At 37.6% G+C, this 20655-nt stretch overlaps 2 protein-coding genes across 3 annotated transcripts; one reads left to right on the top strand and one right to left on the bottom strand.

Annotated features, from left to right (window-relative positions):
* Positions 1-37: 37 nt before the first annotated feature.
* Positions 38-10672, bottom strand: LOC121636725 (S-adenosylhomocysteine hydrolase-like protein 1). 2 transcript variants are annotated; one of them, XM_041980488.1, is made up of 17 exons: positions 10191-10672; positions 7063-7174; positions 6704-6832; positions 6223-6323; positions 5891-5993; positions 4909-5003; positions 4549-4655; positions 4350-4466; positions 3110-3173; positions 2794-2882; positions 2461-2531; positions 2120-2214; positions 1860-1958; positions 1355-1423; positions 960-1038; positions 522-642; positions 38-415 (listed from the first exon to the last, which is right to left on the bottom strand). In XM_041980488.1, exons 1-17 carry the CDS (start codon positions 10368-10370, stop codon positions 409-411), a joined length of 1638 nt encoding a protein of 545 aa, XP_041836422.1. In that variant the 5' UTR covers positions 10371-10672; the 3' UTR covers positions 38-408. The 2 variants fall into 2 exon arrangements, with proteins under 2 accessions (XP_041836422.1, XP_041836421.1); XM_041980487.1 differs by having other exon boundaries at positions 6704-6847; positions 10191-10671.
* A 3203-nt stretch (positions 10673-13875) lies between these two features.
* srsf3b (serine and arginine rich splicing factor 3b) lies at positions 13876-18416 on the top strand. The gene is made up of 6 exons (XM_041980671.1): positions 13876-13973; positions 14708-14918; positions 15017-15157; positions 17124-17162; positions 17416-17502; positions 17695-18416. Exons 2-6 carry the CDS (start codon positions 14716-14718, stop codon positions 17720-17722), a joined length of 498 nt encoding a protein of 165 aa, XP_041836605.1. The 5' UTR covers positions 13876-13973; positions 14708-14715; the 3' UTR covers positions 17723-18416.
* Positions 18417-20655: the final 2239 nt, after the last annotated feature.

The raw sequence follows: 20655 nt of genomic DNA, 5'->3' as shown, positions 1-20655 counted from the left end.
AAACTCTATTAAATAGTGCTTTATGTGGTTTCACTTATTTCTATTGATTATTATTTTTTAACAACTATAATGGTCAATTATCAGTCATTTGGCACAATATATTCAAACATCATTCAACAGCTATCATATATCAGCAGTTATAGAAACACATGCAATCAAACTCTTATCAGACATATTGGATAATAGACATCTGAGTGCTGCAGTTACACCAACTTTTTCATAACAGAGTGTCACGTGCGTTGTGTGCAGGAAGCAGCAAGGAAGGCATAATCTGTCGTGGTCACTAAAATATATATATAAATGCAAATTGTGCATACAGTGAAGTGCATAAAAAATGTATACATAAACCCTCTTGTTATCAGGAGGCCAGAAGGATCCACACAGTCAGTTCAGAGTGTGTCTGACAGCCTAATACCTGTAATTAATGGAAGCATATTAAGTTTAGACTGGTCTGCTAATATATCATATATGTTAAAAAAAAAAAAAAAAAAAAACACACACACAGATGTGCAGAAGTGTACCTGTAATAGTTTGGTTTAAATGGTCCGTTTTTATTCAAACCCAGATATTTGGCCTGCTCATCAGAGAGCTCTGTCAGGTGGGCGTCAAATGTGGCCAGATGCAAACTGGCTACATACTCATCTGAAACACAAAAATATGGGATAAAAATATAAACATCTAACTAAACATCTACATCTAAAGCTGAACTGATCAATAAAAAGTTCATTTACAGTAGATTATTACCTTAAAACTCATGAGGGTGTAGCGCTAAATTTAGGGATGATTTTTTTTCTTAAAAACCACCATTTAAAGGAAAAGCTTTAAACTAGCACATGTGGCAGATGAAGGAAAAATTAATAGATTTATGAACTTAGTCTAAAACCTCAAACATAAGTAATGTTGACTGTAAGCTTTCAATGTGTAAATACTGCAGGACGTAATAAAGACTTTTATCCTACCCATCTTCTTGGGAAGCAAGTAAACATCCTGTTTGTAACGTCCCTCAGGAGCATTGTACAACTCTATGAGGGCCAGAGCCTAAAAACAAACAAGCATAAATAATAATTAAGAGATTATAAAGTAACCACTAGTTTGGATTAATAAGAAGCAAAAATCAATAATTATACAAGTTTGAAATCCTGATTAAAGAACTAAAATCAAAGAGCATGTTTGTGAGTGGGGGCAGCATTTTGCTACAAGAGCCCTGCACACCGTGACATTTCCAGGTCGGATCAAGAGCTTATCTGCCAGGATGGCCACACAATTAGAGAAAATGGAAAAGCACACAGTCAATCCTTAATTCTCTACTGACTGCAGTCAAATAAATATAATGTGGCTTTAGCTGCCATGTGACCTGTGTGGTGGCTGTGATGGACAAGACAAAGGTCGGGACGGTGGAGCAGCTGAGGTTCAGAAGGCGCCCCTGCAAAGCAAAACATGTTATCAGGATCAGGCTTCAAAGAGCAGTCACAACAAAATGTTCTACTCCACCACAAGACATAATTATAACAGCTTGATACAGTAAGAGAAACTATGTAAAATTGTAAAACACGAGTCTATTGTTTGAGAATTTCCTAGATATCACACATAACAAGCACAATTTAACTGTGAAAAGTAAACAAAGTGCCGATTGAAATCTTACAATCTAATGATTACTATAACATCCTGCTTTTGAACAGACTGTTGCTCAAGATGTATTTTTTCCAGACGCTAAGAAAAAAAACATTAAGCTTGAAATAAAATATTTAAAAAGTCAGGCAAACATCTCTAACTAATACGCATAAGATCAAAATGCATCACATGCACAGTTTCTATATTGATTACTCATCACTGCAAGACTCATAGATGTAACCAGTCACCTCAGCCAGGAGGATAACTCTCTTGCCATCAGGCCAGATGACATGATCCACCTGAGAGCGAACTCTCTCCCAGGTCAGCTCAGGAGTCCGAAGACTTGCCTTGAAAAGTTAAGAATACCAGTCATCCTGTGGTTCTCTTCAACATTAACCTTTATGTACTATTTGGTCCTGCTTGTACACAGTTACATAAGTGTGTACAAAAAGCTTATTCTGAAGGATGAATTTAAATTTGAATTTTAACACTATGAACATAAGTTTACCACATCAATCTCAGTGTTGGAGTGTCCCATGTTGCAGACAATAGAACCATTTTTCATTCGGTCCAGCTGGTCCCTGGTCACCACGTTTTTATTTCCTGCAAAAGAAACCAGCAAGCAGAGTGCTGGTCTGACTGCTGCGTTGTGCCAAACAAACTGCTTTGCTAAGAGAAGCTTTATGGATATAAGGCCCCTCTTGATACTTAAGTATTATTTATCTTTAAATTTGTCTACTGTTGAATTTACATATTAATGTCATTTAATATAGATTAAAAGGCTCTGAAACGTAATCCCATCTCAGTACATTATAATAAGTACACCAGTATTGCTTTAAGCTGGGTTACCAGTGCATGTGATGATGACATCAACCAGACGAATAACCTCATTCAGCTTGACCACTCTGAATCCGTCCATGCTGTTAAACAGAAGACAGAAATATGCTTCAATGAGGACAAACAGGACAGATCTGAAATTTACTGACATTCAAATCAGTCAATCTGAAGGGCAGGGCCCCTGTTTCACTTGAGCTGAAGCTCAGTTTTAGTTACTCATCAATTATTTCATTAGATAATTAGTATAAATATTGTTTGGACAACAGTTTGAGCATGTGGTTATTTGTTGTTCCTGTATGTCAACTTATTCAGCATGGTGACCATCCAAGTTGTTCTTTTCCTCACCAGGCCTGCAGGGCACAGATGGGATCGATCTCTGTAACATACACAATAGCTCCCAAAGCTTTCAAAGCTGCACAACAACCTTTTCCAACCTGAGAAAAAAAGATATATAAAAATATATTAAGCATAGAAACTTAAAACTGAAGTAATAGCAGTATGCATTAGTTATTAAGCATAACAAGCCTTATCAATCCAGTGTCCTGCAAACTTTTTAGATGTTATAAAGGAAGTTTACCCAGAAAAAAATGCAATCAAAGGTGTGTAAATCGTGTTAAAATGTAATGGAAGTTACGATATAATATTACAAGAAGCATCTCACCTCACCATACCCACATACAACCACCTGTTTGCCTCCAAACATGACATCTGTGGTTCTTTTCAAGCTAGAGAGGTTTGAGACACAAAATTAGCACATTTTGTGGAAGTGAAAAATCTGCCAATCTGAAGAGTTCACAATCTGGCAGCTCTGTTTCCAGTAAAAGATTTTCCAAAACATAAAACAACAAAAAAAGAAATCAAGTGGAGCATTTTTTGCATCTGTTTGAAATAAAATAGTTTGCTCTTTGTGAGGCAAATAAACTGTTTACTTAAAACTCCTAGAGAACAGGTCTTATCATACTGGCGTTTAGCACTGGATGGTATAATGGAGCACCTGCTACGAGACAGCGGTCTTCCTTGCTGATAATTAATCTAGATGAACAGCAACTAATTAAAAGTGGTCAGCTTAGAAAGCACTGACCCGACTCAGACATGTGCAGACATTGTTAAAGGATAGTGGAGTATTCATTACGCTTCCGAGAAGATAATTAACAGAAGAATAACAAATGTAGCAGCTGTTCTCTCAGACCGTTTCACTCAGCGTTCGGAGTCCAGAGAATTTGCAATGTGCAGTTTTTATTGAGGTAATAGAACAAGTACTCCACCAATTACTCTCCTATATCAGGATCGAGAGAGGCAGTTTAATTATTAATATTGATGGACAAAATCAAATAAAGGTTTTGCTTTTTCTCTCACACTTATCTATGACTAAATCCGACATAAAATGCAAAAGGATTACAAACTAAGCAACCAAATCATTAACACCTATTTATTTGTGTGTATTATTTCAGAAGCTCATAAAATCTATCAAATGACACATCTCATTCCCAAGCTGTCAGTTTCAGCTGACGGTGACTCAAATGACATTCAGTGATTAAATTAGTTAGACTTCAATCAAATCACAAAGAGCTTTTACAAAGCTGCTTCACAAATGCAGTAGTGCAGTCTTATCTAAGACCTTTAAGCAGACTGATGTGAAACGTTTGTGGCATAAACTTTTAGGTTGATTCATTAATCACTGATGGAAAAAGTGATTAAATTATTTAACCTCCCATCTGACCAGTTTAAACTGCATCAAACCTAGACACTTCTCACAATACAAACAAGAGATTCAGCTGGATGTAACATAATCAGTCCCAGTAATGTTATCCAAAAAAATGGATGTGTGTTTATATGCAGGTTGGAGTATGTTTTTGTCAAGCTTTCAAACAGTAATAAACCAGTGACCAAAGTCTACTCACCCATCCAAGATAGACTCTCTGCAGCAGTACAGGTTGTCAAACTTCTGTTTTGTCACAGAGTCATTTACATTCATAGCTGGCACACACAGTTTTCCAGCTTTGGAAAGTTGATACAACCTGGAAAAAAATAAGATATAGACATGTGTGTAACCACTGTAAATATTTTCAAAAAGATCAAGTCCCTCCAAAAATAAATTACCTGTGAACTCCGGTAACACTCTCCTCTACAATACCCCGGATCTTCTTGAAGACATTGGGATATTTCTTATACACCCAGTGTGTCAAGTCTCCGCCATCATCAAGAATCTAACAGCCAAAAAGACCATTTTTTTCATTCTCACTAGTGCTCATACACAGCCTAGTATTTTTCCTCTATTACACTCTAAGTAGATAAAAACATATTTACATACTTCTATTATCAAGGACCATTTGCTCTTCTGATCATTTCATGAGCATGGGAAGCAAATGTTTGTCCTTGCTATTCATATATGACATTTTATGGCCACATGTCTGTCCCTGCATAGGGACAAAAAAAAAAAAAACAGGATTTTCCACAAACCATATTGGGCTGCCAACCCTCAGTGTTGACACAGCGGTCAATACACCACCAGAAGTCATCTTCAGACTCTCCCTTCCAGGCAAACACAGCCACACCTGAAACATTACAAATTAGCATTAAAAGGCAGAAGTCTTACATATGCACTAATGAACATGTCCCTTTCATTTCCAAGACAAAAAACTGCTGCAGAGACTACATTAGATTCTATAAGATTAAATTTAATTAACACTGAACCATTTGTGTTACCAAAAAAAAAAACATGATCAGTGTGGTTCAAAACTCCTGTGTAATAATATTAATATATCACTTCTTGAGTTGGAGAGCAAACAGCCATGCATAACATACTGGCAAAAATGTCAGACAAGCAGCTCCAAGTAAAAAGTGATATCACTGGTGGGCTTAAAAGCAAGTTGAAGAGCTGTTCACAGAATTTTGCACTTTCTATGTTCCTTACAGTTTAATGAACAGCCCAGCATGTAGCAGACGATGCACAGCAATAAATGACTAAACCAAGCACCTAAAAGTGCATGTCCCCCACAAAGCTGTGAATCCCTCAACTTGCTAAATCTCAAAAGGTCTACTCTGCAGATTTAGCACATACTTTGACTGTCACATAGCAACCAAAGATAAATGGCTCAAGTAGTGCGACTCCTCCACAAAATTGAAATACTTAAGTACTTCCATTTTCCTGGCAAGGCTGAATGTTCAAGAGTTTAACATTTCCAAGCAGTAACCTTGGTTCTAAAAACACGAGACATTTACGTGACCAAGCAAACCTCGGCTCATCACAGAACAAAATATTCAAACACTGAAACCTATGAACTCTGTATAGTTTGGATTATAATTATGATGGTTTTCAGACATCAGTGTACAACTTTATTCATGGTAATGAAGTTTTCTGAAGTTATTTACCAGTATTTAAGGGATTGTTTGTAAGTTTATTTCTATATATTTATATTTTTTTTATATCTCTGCTGCTCACCCGTCTCTGACAAAGCAGCAGCTACTTCATTCTGCGTTGAGTATATGTTACATGCAGTCCATCGGCACTGAGCCCCAAGAGCTACCAGAGTCTCAATCAGCACCTGAAAACACACAATTCATACCTTTAAAATTTCATTATTTCATGTTTATTTGACTGCCCTGAAGAATTATTTGCAAATTCATATGTGTTATCATTAAGGGTACACTAGTTGCAAAGCAGTTAAGAAACGAATTAAAGTGAATGCAACATCTGATCCTGATTAAAGACACACTATCACACTGCCGCCCTCGCTGGTGTGTTAAAGCTCAGTGTCTTGAGTGAACTATTACCGCAGTCTGAGCAGTGATGTGAGTGCAGCCCACGATTTTGGCACCTGCCAATGGTTTCTCACTCTGTGCTCTCTTCCTGAGTGAGATCAGTGCTGACATATCTGCAAACAAGATCAGTGAAACAGAAAGCTTTTTCAGATGATACCAAAAACTTCACAGCATTTACAATATAAACAAAGATAGCTACAGCACTTCTGTGTCAACCCATTAACATTTTTTTTTTCCAAATAAAGCTGGATAAAAAGATCAAACTTGCTACCTTTCTTAACTTTTATCTCAACTTTTATTTTAAACTGCACATTGCTCTTTATGTAGGGGGATATGGGGTTATAGGTGGCTAGCTTCACAACGCTTGAATCAAATAAAATCTCAGGATATACTGATTTAAAAGCTCTACCTCTCAGACATCATTACAGTTATCAGTTACACCTGGTTTACCATGACAGAGTTCAAGTAAAATGTTTGGGTCAACGTGTCTTACCTTGTTCTGCTATCTCAATCTCACGTCTCCCGAATTCAACCTGCTTGATGCTTTTGACGCAGAAGTCACTGCTGCCCTTGCTGTTAACCTGCGTTTTGTCCCGTGGTGACGTCTCGTCGTCAGAGCTGTCTGTATAGGATGCAGCTGTAATGTGAAATCATGTTATGTCATTAAACTAAAATTGAATTATCACTTTTCAGTTTCTCATTCCGCATCTCCTTTTAAATCCATTTCCACATGCTTAAGTTCAACCAACAATCAGAACATACATGAAAAGAAAATGGTTTATTACCAAATAACGGAGTGCAGACAAACTGAAAACAGGTGCATAAAGTAATTTAAATGCGTCTTCCTCTCACCAGAGCTGTAGCTGTCAGTGGACGACTGCGAGATTGAGCGGGACAGCGAGCGTCGGCCTGCTTTGGTGGGAAACCTGCTGAACTCCTGCTTTTCCTCCACAAACTGGATTTGCTAAAACAGACCAAAGCAAGAGTGTAAGGTGATTCATCGAAAGTTGCAACTGAAGTAATTTCAAATTAAGGCTACACAATGTTAGAAAAACATATAATGTGCAATATTATTGTTGAATATTTCAACACATACGTTGCAATGTGCAAAAAATACTTTAAATAATGGTGCTTATCTTGGGTGTATTAATGAGAGGTGAAGTCCAGTTCTGCACTAGACAGATACTGGCAATGCACTAAAGCAGAACTTCCTCTAAGTAGACTGTGGGCCTCATTAATACTACTGTGCTTGTCCCATTGTGAGTCAAAATGTCTTTCAAATATTAATATTGTGCATGCTGACTAATATCAGTTAATTTAATATTGCACAGTGTTAGTTCAAATGAGAACAGAAAATGTTTTGAATGTCAGCTTGTCCAGGAGTACATACTGCACAAGCTGATGTTCCATCCCAGGGCCAACACAGAGACAAATGACACACTCAAAGCGTGCATGTTTTTGGACTGTGGGATAAAGATGTAGTACCCAGTAAGGACTCATGCTTGTACAAACTCCACATAGAAAGGACCCAGCTGCAAAATGCTGCAAGTCTCTTCTCTTTTTGTTTGTTTGTTTTTTTGGCTAAAATGCCTGGGCAAATTGATGGGTTTGGAAGTCCCCATTTGACCCATGTTTGTGTTGCGATTATGAACGTCGCTAATCTTCAATGCAACAAAGGAAAAAAAAGGAAAAGAAAATGGTCACAATATTATTATCCTTCTCTTTTTTGTAGCGTTACCAATCCTTGTTGCTTATAAGCCTCTACCAAAACATTTTTATGATCTACCTGCATCCCAATGAGGAGCAAGCTGCTCTTCTGGGGGGGAAAAAAAGGTCATGCCTCTGTAAGAAGACAGGGCTAGTAGTTTTGTTGTGCATGTATCCATTTTTATGCCTGTTTGGTTCATTTTCATCATGGTAGTAAACAAAGTTTTGATGACAGGGATTTTGCATGCCTAATAGTAACATGAGACAAGGCAAGAAGCTTTGTCTGTGCTTATTTTCTCAAATCAAGGTATAAAAAAAGTAGACAAAATCTATATACCTCAGCATATTTTAGAAAGATTTCTGTTCAAAATTTCTTACAATGCCAGGCATCTTTAATGAAACTGTTATATACATAAAGAATCAGTTATTAATATCTCTGTGCATCACTGTCTTCATATAAGAATAAGATGAAGACAGTGAGGCGGGTTTTGATATATGCAAGGCTGGTTTTAAGGTTTAGGGCTGGTAATGAAAACCATCTACATACCACTTAAACAACATGGCAACAAAGAACAATGTGAAGCTGTTTTCTTGAGATTAAGGTGACATGACACCACATATTTTCCCCCTGGACACAATGGTGTGGGTTTGTGGTTCAAGAAGCCTGTCTGGCTCATTTAAGCTACTTTATGTAAGCTAGAAAGGAATTTCAAATCATTTATCTACTTTTGTTTTTTTATCTAATCATAAATATCCATCTTGTGCATTTAATTTTTCTATGTATAAATTCTCTGTTTTATCCAATCTCCTTGGACCTAATCACAAAATGTGCCATCAGTGCTTAAATACTGACTAAATGGGATAACCATGTTAATAGATGTTAACAGAGAATAAGTGATCTTGTGTGGAGACAAATGTCGACGAGGTTGTCACCTTGAGGCACAGAGGGCATAAACCACAAGGACACCAAACAGCCTCCCTTGTATCCTCAAAATGGGTCCAACATATACCGAACCACATGACACAGGAATTGTACTTTTACTCTAATTTTCCAAGACATTTTAAAATTAATTGGAAATGTTTTTTGTTGCATCATTTGTCTATGCATCCTTGTGTTCTTCCAAAATGTTGCGCTACCAGTTAAACGTAACGGTTTTTACACTCTTCATTTAAACAAAAGGCTATACAAGTTTTAAGACAATGACCACTCTAGAATAAAGGTCTTCCTAAAGCAAGAATGAGGATGTCAAACAGTCAAATTAAAACAAAGCAACCAGAGTGACTTTTATATTTTGACCCTAGTATGTTAGGACTTTGCTTTTGATAGAATACAATTTGCATCAGCTGTTGTATTTCACAACTCAAAAAATACATAACATATTGTGTTAAATCCAAGTCTGTTCATTACTCCACCTTAGCAAAAAAAAAAAAGTGGAAATACTTGCTAGCCTAAAGCTTAAAGAAAATCAAGAAATCTTCCTTGTTCCTTTCAAATGTCAGGTGACATCTGTCTTTTTCACATGTCAGATAGAACAAATGGCTCTGTTGTTTCAAGGAGCTGGAAATATCGCAGTTAAAATGGACTTTGATAAAGAACTGATTATTTATTTATTGTTTTAAGGTCTAAGGATCTAAGGGGTAATGTGTTTTACAGACCTTCTGGGGTACATTAATGACGTGTTTAATTGGGTTACATAAGTAAAGTAGATTTACTTAGAGTAGATTTTAACAATTTTAATTCGTTTTGTTTATTAAATGCATTATTTATTATTATTAGGCAATATTATTTGTCAAGGGCTAATATGATGCAATTGGAACAACTTGCTTAAAGGTGTTTCCTCTTTATATAGCCTGTATTAAACAAAAATAAATAAATAAATAAACAAAAAATAAAAGAGGGGGAGGGTTCTTTATAGGATATAATATTTCTGTACTATGTTGTTAGGGTGTATTCTCCCTTTTTTATTTATTTATAGCAAATGATGCATTATTAGTTGCATTACATATGTTGCGTTTAAAGTTAACTTTCTCAAATTTATTTTGCATTTTTTTATCTTGCGTGTGAAGATTTATTTTGTATTTGCTCAACCTGCAACTTGTGCAAAGTACAGCAGATTGCAATAAGGAAAAGGAAAAGATGCAACCACAAATATAACAGCCTACACCAGTGACAGCATTTTCTCTTAGTGTTAGTAAAGGTCAGAGTTAACATGTAAATATCCTCCGTGATGCTGTCGTTAAGCTGACAGGTAATGTAGCTTAAGAAGTCTTACCTTTTTAACTGGTTTGTGAGTAGGAACAGCGCTAAAAGCCGACGACAGATCTCCCACGTTCATTTCGCTATGTTTGCTGACGGTCATGGCTGAGTATTTTTCCGCAGCGTTTTCGCTCTCTTTCACCTCTTTGCTCGCCTGTTTCATATCCAGCCTCGCGTCCCCGGCCGCCTCTGACATGTTCACCACGGCTGTGTAACCTTACCTGGACAAAAATACAACAACCGTGGAGTCTGGTAGTAATGTCACAAGCTAACGTCCTCTCCTGCTAGCTGATTTCTCCACAAGAGCAAACGGAAGAAGAGCTTTTTGACAATGTGCATGTAAAAATAAAAAAATAAAAAATGAATACAGTATACGCAGTAAATAAGTAACTGATTTGATTTGATGCTGACAAATATCTTTTTGTAGCTTGTTTCTGTGCGTAGGTTGCAGTCGTGCCGTTTGCCTGCTGGCTCAGCTGTCACCTGGCTGAGTAACTTTGTGGGCAGCTACCAACGGAAAGCTGGGCGTTTCATAGTTGAAGCTGCATTCACTGTACGTGGGAGAATAGATGTTTACAATAAAATAACTACATTATTTTTGTTTTGTTTCCATTATCTTTTAGCTTTTGTCATATCGACATGCTAATTGTAGTTATACTACAATACATCAACTTTAGTCTTTCATGAAAACTGAAATATTTTTAGCTTTCTTTTAATTTCTTATTTGTGTCAACGTAATCTTCCCAATTACACCCTATAAACGTGTACTTGAAACTCACCATCGTACTAATTTGCATAATGAACTTCTGTGCTTTATATTTATTTGAAAATCATGAAAGAGGTTGAAGAGTAGATCAGGATGTGATTTTAAAAATGCTTAAGGCTTCAAATCGTTTAAAAAAGCACATAAAACCCTTACCCAAGTAGTAACACTTACAACGTGCATGCAGTCATCTCACCATCCTCCATAATTTAGATTTTTTTTAGCCTTCTAAAAAATTCAGGTTTTACAAGTGAGTGCATCCATTAAGATTAGAGATGGGATTTAAGGCTCTTTGAACGGATCTTGAGGAACCCTTCCTTTCAAAGAGCCATTCAAAAGACTGGCTCGTTCTCACAATATCTTACAAAATTTCACAATATATAAGAATGGAAAACAATCAAAATATGTACCTATATGAAATCTACTATACAAGATTAAGAAATTATAGGAAAAATATAGATAAAAAAGGATAAACCTGAGCAGTCAGTGCAAGTTCTAGTAAATGTTTTGGATAGAACTCACAGTATTTCTTTCCTAACAATACTCTCTGCCCATAGATGCTTCACATGAATGGAGCGTGTTGGACATCAGACTTCTATGATGTCACAAATGTTATTTATTTTATTTTCATTTTACTCAACTGTACGACTTCTTATTTACTTATTTATTCATTTATTTTTTTTATTCAGTCATATTTAGCTGGAAGGGGGGTGGGGTGGGATTGGGCTTGGCGTGTGTGTGTGTGTGTATACGTGTGTGCGTGTGACTGTGTGAAAGATTTCATTGAGTGTTTTTATTATGTTTTTAATCATGTAAAGAACTTTGTGTTGCCTATGGCATGAAAAGAGCTTTATAAATAAAGTTTGATTTGCTTTGATTTGATGAAGGCAGTGTCAAAAATTTGTATATAAACAGAATGGCTGAAAAACACATCACAGCTATGAATCGGTTCCCATTGTTCATTTAAAAGAGTCATTTAAAAGAGTCGTTCAAAAGAATCGATTCGGTCATGAACGTCACATCTCTAATTAAGATCTTGCTTGTAAATTAAGCATATTTTAGTTTGTCCAATCAAAATCTGGATATCTGGCTACTACTCGACCAGAAACTTCGTGACTATCTACAGGAAGAGCAAGAGTTTGATCTTCAGGGTTTGCGAGTAACAGATTTAATTTAACCAAAATGATATAATATTTGACTTATGGAAAGTTACTGAATCTACTAGGGCAGCTGTGATTGTCCTTCCCAAAAACAAGATTAAAGAGTGAGATTGTGATTGTTGGGGAACTGTGAAGCCCTGTGAGTTATCTGGGTGTCTGGAGCAAATAAACACCTGAATGAGAGAGAATTTTCTACAATTAAATTATTCTGTTTGGTAGCAAAGAGAAGAACACTGGTAAACACCTGGAGACCCAAGCTCTTAAAATCACAGACCAAGTTTGTAACATTGGAGTATTTATAGACTTAGATCTGACTTTAAGCTGCTACATCAAAGCTGTCACTAAGACAGCTTTTTTACTGACTGTATGGATTACTGTAATAGTCTCTTAACAGGACGTCCTAAAAAAAAAAAAAAAGCATTGAACATCTGATCCAGAACGCTGCTGCAAGAGTTTTAAGCAGGATTAAGAGATCTGAACACATCACCCCATTTATAAAATCTTTACACTGGTTTCCAGTCAGTCACAGAATAGATTTTAAAACCCTAGTGATTGTTTACAAATTCCAGAGCGATTAAGGCCCAGAATACATGTGTGTGGTGTTCAGATATATAAACCTAGCAGAGCTCTTAGATCCAAAGACTCTGGTCAACTAGTCCAGGCCAGAGTCCAGACTAAACATGGAAAAGCAGCATTTAGCTGTTAGGTCAAAAAAGGTGGACCAAACTGCCAGTGGAGATTAAACTTTCACCATATTTGGACACTTTTAAATCCAGGTTAAAAACATTTCTTTTCTCATGCGCCCATGCATGAAATCTGCACACTAACTTTTAACTTACCTTGCTTTTAATAATTTCAATTGAATTTGGGATTTTTTGGGATTTTTGCTATTTTTTGCTGCCCTTTACTACTATTTAATGTTTTCTTTTAACCTTCTGTAATGGTTTTAATGTTTTATATAAAGTACTTTTAATTGTCTTATACATGAAATGTGCTATACAAATAAACTGCTTTGCCTTGTACCTTCGCCTGATAGCAGCTGAAATAGGCTCCAGACACTTATGACTCTGGAACTGGAATAATAAGTAGAGCCAGTGGATGAATTGGAACCGTTGAGCCATAGTTAATAAGTTTGAGTAATTTTAAAAACATATTTTCAAACTTGGTAACACTTCAGGATTTGTGTGTGTGTACAATGTCTGCTGTGCATATAACATACCGTTAAAAAAAACAAGCATTGTACTCTAAATTTATTTGACTATCAAAATTAATCTTCTGTTTTCTAAGTTTCTTTGTATTTGCATTATTTGATAATTGTATTTTATTCTCTGTGATAGTTTTAGATAATTAATCAAATTAGAAAATAAATGTTAGAATTAGTTCCTCTTCCAAACTTTTGATTATATTTCTAACAGAATATAGTAATCTGTGTCGCGCTTTCACAAGTAAATTTCCCAATACTGATAATGAGTATATAGCAAATTGTTACAGGCTGCATATTAAGTGGAAGTCCCCATTCATAATTTAGAAACAGCGCCACTGGTTCATTGGCATTAATTATGTGGCTGAATGTGGTACTGCAGTTTTATTCTTTGTGTTTCCCACTTCGGCGCATAAATTATGGCAACAAAATACCTGCACATTTCAGCAATTTGTCATGTTGATCCAAGCAAAATCAGATATTTAAAATAGCCAGTCCAAAGAACTAAAGTAGTAAAAAGAGGAGGGAGATAAGATGCTCCGCCCTCCTCCATGCAGCATCCTGGTTACTCAGACAAACGTATCTTCCGTCACGCCATTTTCCATCGACGATCCAAGAGAGGAGAACGAGCGGGAGAAGCGCTGATCATTTGAGCCGTGAATTCATTCAAATACGGTAAAGTTTGTGTAGAATACCCAATGATATGTTGTACAGTGCCGTTTTTTAAATGATGTTTTTTTAGTAGAGTTTGCTGCATTACCGGATCCACATGTTGTATTGTTCGATTTCTGTGGCCGAGTGCCGCTACGGGCGAGCAGGCCTCAGACAAACGACAGCCATTTTAGCTTCTTTGAATTAACTATTCGCTTGTAAATATAATTTACTTTAGGTTTACACATTTTAGTGGACTGTATAGTTCACTTATTAGTTAAGCAATTGAGTTAAACATTATATGAATCCAGCATATTGTGAGATTAATTGTTTATGACGATAAATAACGTTATTTGTCTCCTTGGCTAATGTTAGCCTTTGCTCCAAATCCGATGGAGAAGTGGGTCGAAATTTTTAGGGCCGCAAAATAGTTTACAGATAGAACTGGGGTTCTTGGGCATAATAATTCTTCTTTATATATATATATATATATATATATATATATATATATATATATATATATATATATATATATATAATTCATTTAATTGGCATCTACGGGATTAAACGTATGCAAACGTATTGTTAAAGTCTGCATAACAAAGAATTGAAATTAAAGGTATTTTTGACTGATTATTACCCCAAAAAGCGAATTGTTTTTGTTTAAACCACCTTTAAAGTAAGAATAACTGGTCAAGTTTTGTCACAGATTAAGTGCTGCAGTGATAACAACTCTTTGAACTTCTTTATCTTTTCAGATTCAGTCATGCATCGTGACTGTCCCCTTGACTGCAAAGTCTATGTTGGAAATTTGGGCAACAATGGAAACAAGACAGAGTTGGAGAGGGCATTTGGCTACTATGGTCCTCTCCGTAGTGTTTGGGTGGCAAGGAACCCCCCAGGCTTTGCCTTTGTAGAGTTTGAAGATCCCAGAGATGCAACTGATGCAGTGCGTGAGCTTGATGGAAGGTAGGCGGCTGTCTATATATATTCTGAATTCCAGCAGACAACAATATAGAAACAGGTTTGTCATGCTACACCCACAATGACTACCAATTATTTTGTAGGACATTGTGTGGTTGCCGAGTGCGTGTGGAGCTGTCAAATGGTGAGAAGCGTAGCCGCACCCGTGGTGCTCCCCCCTCGTGGAGCAGGCGTCCTCGAGACCGAGATGACTACAGGCGTCGTAGCCCACCGCCCAGGCGAAGGTGACCTACATGTTATTATTTGACGATGGCCAACAGGGATAACAGTTGTTCCTTTATCCATCTACTACTTACTCATTTACCTTTCTTACCCACAGTTTATTTCCTGATAATTACTTGTGGTCTCCCAGTGCATTTGTATTTGCATTTATAGTTCTGGATATTTTTGCCTACTTGTTAGACATTGGTTACAGTTGCACTGTCTAAGGCCTCCTGTTTTGCCTTCATTTATATAAGTCATTTGGTGCAATGAGCCAAATAGGTGTTTAAAATCAAATATAAAAATATAACATTAATGGGACATTCTCCTCGGCAGTACATGAATGCCTTTCTGTTGCGTTTTGCAAAAGAAAGGCATTTCCTTTGTACTTCAAAATTAGCATGGCATGTCTGACATAAGTGTTTTAGGCATCAGTGTTCTTTTGAAGTGTACATTCTTTTGTGCACAGTCATACTTTCTACATTAAGCTGCATTACAGTGAAAAAATAGTTATGTGAAACAGGTGTAGGCAGTTCCTTGTTAGGAATAGTATAACCTGTTTAAGTCAGGGTGGGAGGGGGGAAAGTGCCAATTGTGTTTTTCCTTTTTGTTTGAGGATGCTTTTTACTTTTCATCTATATTAATAAGAATGAAACCCGTTGCAGAGCCACCACCATGCCTCTTCTCACCACCCTCTGAGTCAGTCAACTAGTCCTCTTTCAGCATCATGTGACTGCTGATCATCGTGCCCAAATCAGCTTGGCTGGTGCTGTCACATGACCCAGGCATGGCCAGTCGTCAGGTTGCATCAGCCCATTGGTTCCTCAGCATGCCGTTCTCATCTTCCTCCTCCTTCAACCTTAAACCAAACGGCAGCGGCCCACCTCACATTCCCGACCAATCAGCGTATTACGTTCCCAAATGTCTACAACCTACCAGCAGCAGCCTTCAGCTTACCAATTAAAGCAGGAAAAAAGCCACAACCAGCCCCCATCTGCCTGCCACCTAATCACCTTGCAGCATCTGGCCAGCCCTATTCAACCAATTCTACCTACCCGGCCGCCAGTCTGCCTCCCTTTCGTCATAACTAGCTTGTTGAAATCCAAAAATACTAGTAAGTTTTCCTGCTTCATTCAGTACACTGCTGATTACAGTTTTAAAAATGAAGAGACATCTGGTTTGAAAAGGTCATTCTTTAACATTTAAATCATAGGTTTGTCATTTTGTCGTCCACCATTTCTGTAGTCCTTATTTCAAAGGGGAATGGTCCAGTATCAAATATCTGGAACTTCATTTCCAGAGGTTTTGACATGATAGATAATCTGGTATGTCTTGGGGATCTGAGCAGAATAATGAGGTCATATCATATCAAAACTCTTCTCAAACCCCACTATGACTATCTTATCTGTTGTGTTGGTTGTATGAGAATTTAGCCTGGCTGTTTTTCGAGACTTATTCCCTTTTTATAATGGCTTTACTTGCCTTCATTTTGTTATGTTATCCATTTGAGTGCAGTGGACCAGTTTCATACAGATGGTGGCCCATGTATGTTTTAATTTCACACAAACACATGGGCCAGTCCACAGTACAATGTTTGATTTTTCTGAGTGGGAGTCAGTCTTTAGTCTTAGAATCTCTTGCATATTTGCAGAAGTCATCAGACACCCTACCAGTTCAAATTATAAACTGGAATAAAATTCCCACTTGTGACCTAACTAAAAGTTGTGCCTTGTACTGTGGGATAGGTGTGAGTGGGAAATTCCTGAGCATCTGCCATCTTTATGTGCTTGGTTTGTTGCCAGCGACTTTTTATTACTCAGATAATTGTTTCCCTGGAAACACACATTCTTATTTCCACTTTACAAGACTGAAATAGGCAAAGGGCTGTGCTGAGGTAGCCCAGTGTCAGAGAAGCTGAATAATGTGCAGTTCTACAGGGCGATTCATACATCTGTATTTTTTCTTAACAATTGTATTTTCCTTGCGCAGATCCCCACGCAGGCGGAGCTTCAGCCGCAGCCGAAGCAGGTATGTCAGAATTCTGCTTCCAGATGGAGGGACAAAAAAAAATCTTCACTATTAAGTTTTAAACAACACTTGATGATTGCAAGTTTACGTACATTTGGACAAAAAAGTGCAGGAGTGTAATACAACAGTGTTGCAGGGTGAGGTTTAAGATTTAAACCACTTGCTATTGATAAACTAAATTAAATTGCACAATTTGCATATTTCAAATTTATTTTTGTCCTTTAATGATTTTTTTTTTTATTTTTTTTATTAGGTCTTTCTCCAGAGACAGGAGGAGAGAAAGGTCCCTCTCCCGGGACAGGAACCACAAACCTTCTAGGTCCTTTTCTCGATCAAGGAGGTATTAACATTTTGAACCATCTACAGATAATTTCCATCTAAAGTCAGTAAAACTGACCACCGTAAAGTGAAAGCTAGAAAAATGACCCAGCTGTTGAATTTAGTGGAGGCTGCTTTTTTTTCTAAATGTTTTGCTTTTCTCCATCCTTTTTAATTCTATGTGGCATTAATGTTTTCTTTCACTTCTCCACAGCCGCTCCAGGTCTAACGACAGAAAGTAGACGATGGTCTGTTAGGTGTAAAGGGAGCTGATGGTGAACATTTGTAAAGGCTCCACCATTTCATTTGATGGACTTCAGCATGGCCATGTGGTCATTTTTGTATTTTTTTTTTCTTTCTTTCTTTTATCTTTCTTTTTTCTTTTTTTAAAACAACCAAACATTTTAGTGTCCTAACCCACATTGTCTTTTTAGGCTTTGTTTCAAAATGCATTGAGTGAGTGTGTATGGGTGTAATGCATCATTAGTGTCATCTAAGCATTGTCTGTTTTGTCAGGTCCTGTCACAGTTGTCCCACCCTTCATTCCAGAGTTTCTCTCTATGAGCTTTGGTTTTGTTGATGAATGTACTCTGTAGACCGACATTGTTCGAGTAGTTCCTCATCTTGACTGTGTAAAGATTTTGTTTGGTTTTTGCCTTTTGTTTTCCCTCCTTAAGAAAGGATTGGGTAATGTAAGATTTCCCATTCTTTTTATTGTGTGTGTGTGTAAAGCCAGCCTTTTTTCAGACAGCTACTTTCATGTACTTTTGCGGTTTTTTTGTCCCGGTCAAGATGCAAAACTGGATTTGATTTGGAAATTAAAAAGAAAAAAATGGTTTGAGCCCTTTTTTTTGTTTGTTTTTTAAGTCTTACATTGTTTTTGTTTGATACTATGTGAACTGATATCTCAATTAAATACTGGTTGGTTAAAATTTACTCTGGTCAATTTAGTTTTCTTCTTTCACTGTTAAGTTGAACACTGGTTCTTATTACTTAGTTAAGGAGCGCCCTCTTGTGGAACAATCTCAAGAGAAGACAATTCAACTCAAAATTAGAAGATTTTGACTCTTGTTTCTCTGGTAAAGATTTTGTTATTTCAGTGAGGAGTTTAAACTCATTTATTTAATATAGTATAACCAGTTCATATCCTTTTGAGACATACTAGCAGTTATGTCCACTGTTATGTGGAGATGAGAATGGTTTGACTCCCAAGTTTAGATACATTCATGTTATAGGTCAAAACAGGTTTTCAACCGATGCGAAAGATGCTACATGGGTTAAAATGGAGCAAAGGGATTTCCTAAAGATATCCTCAGAATCATTGCCCTTTACCAGAAACGCCAAACAAAAATGTCTAGATCCAAAATGATTGGATTAATAAACAAACAAAAAAAAATTTTAATCTTGACCATACAAAGGAAATTAAATCTGTCAAGCTCAGCAAGCAAAGCTATGAATATTGCAAAAAAAAAAAAAAAAATACAAGATTGTGTACCATGTAGTAGCTATAGACAGAAGTATGAGAAATAACATATTTATTGCTCAAATTTTGAAAGGACCAATTTTGAAATAATTTGAATAACGGAACAGAAGTTTAATTTACTAAATTACTTTTATTCCTATTTACGACAGACACTACCTCCAGAATCACAAGGAATTAACCAAAGTTGCAGAAATGCAAATAAACGGGTTGATATAAAAAATCCATAAAGTACTACAACATGAGTCACATGTTAATAGTTTAAATGTAAAATGAAAAATGGGAATTGGTAGCAAATGTAATTATAACAGATGAGCGCTGGGTGGAAACACTAGCCTAAAGGGAGTTTGATTGGAAGGCGACTTTAATCATGTATTTTGGGGCTATCTAAAGGTCAGAGATTTCTGGAAAGGTGTCCAAAAATAAAGTCCTGCATGTTAAGTAACATTTTGATTCAATTTTGTTCATTCTGGGGATATTAACTAAGAATCTTACAGACAGAAACGTCTTAACGATCGTCTTAAGTCACATCAAGGACGTCATTCCTGCTACTCTGGACAGATATCAGTTCGCCTACAGGGAGAACCGATCGACAGAGGATGCAGTCTCACTGGCACTGCGCACGGCTCTGACTCACCTGGAGCATCCTAACACCTACGTCAGGATGTTATTTGTGGACTTCAGTTCAGCTTTCAACACGGTGATCCCTGACAAGCTGACACTGAAACTACACAACCTCGGACTGTCTAACCCCATATGCTTCTGGATCAGGGACCTCCTCACTAAGAGGCCTCAGGTGGTGAGGATTGGGGACTGCACATCATCCACACGGTTCCTGAGCACAGGCACACCACAGGGATGTGTGCTTAGCCCGGCCCTCTTCACCCTATTCACACATGACTGTTTTGCTATCCATCCCACAAACATGGTTCTGAAGTTTGCAGATGACACCACCGTGGTGGGTCTCATATCGGACAACAATGAGACCCTCTACAGAGCGGAGATCCAGCACCTGACAGGATGGTGTTCAGACAACAACCTTGTTCTCAACACCAGCAAGACCAAGGAGGTCATTGTGGACTTGAGGAGATCCAGGAAGATGGAGCACACCCCTGTCCTCATGCATGGGGAGGAGGTGGAGCGGGTGGACAACATCAAGTTCCTGGGCATCCACATTACATCTGACCTCACTTGGTCCGCACACACATCGCACCTGGTGAAGAGGGCCAAACAAAGGCTCTTCTTCCTCAGGAAGCTCAAAAGGACTGGACTCTCCTCTCAGCTTCTGATAAACTTCTACAGAGCCACCATAGAGAGCATTCTCTGTCTGAGTGCAACAGTGTGGTACGGGAGCTGCACTGCACACGACAGGAAGGTCTTGGCCCGGGTGGTGAAAACAGCACAGGGGATTGTAGGGAGTCCTCTCCCGCTCCTGGACTCAATATACGACAGCCGGGTCCAGAGAAGGGCCAGTCATATAGCTGCAGACCCCACCCACCCAGGACACGAACTGTTTGTACCTCTTCCCTCTGGAAAGAGATACAGAAACATCAAAGCCCACACCAACAGACTGAAACACAGCTTCTTCCCCAGAGCTGTGAAATCCATCACCCCATCTCCCCCCACCCCTCATCCATAGACTGAACACTAAACCCCTGCAGACAGGCAGACATACTCAGACTGCACTGCACTTTG

Source organism: Melanotaenia boesemani, chromosome 3 (assembly GCF_017639745.1).
Source record: "Melanotaenia boesemani isolate fMelBoe1 chromosome 3, fMelBoe1.pri, whole genome shotgun sequence".
In the NCBI taxonomy this organism is placed as follows: domain Eukaryota; kingdom Metazoa; phylum Chordata; class Actinopteri; order Atheriniformes; family Melanotaeniidae; genus Melanotaenia; species Melanotaenia boesemani.
Note: the sequence above shows the minus strand (reverse complement) of the source record. Positions and strands in the feature narration are given on the sequence as shown.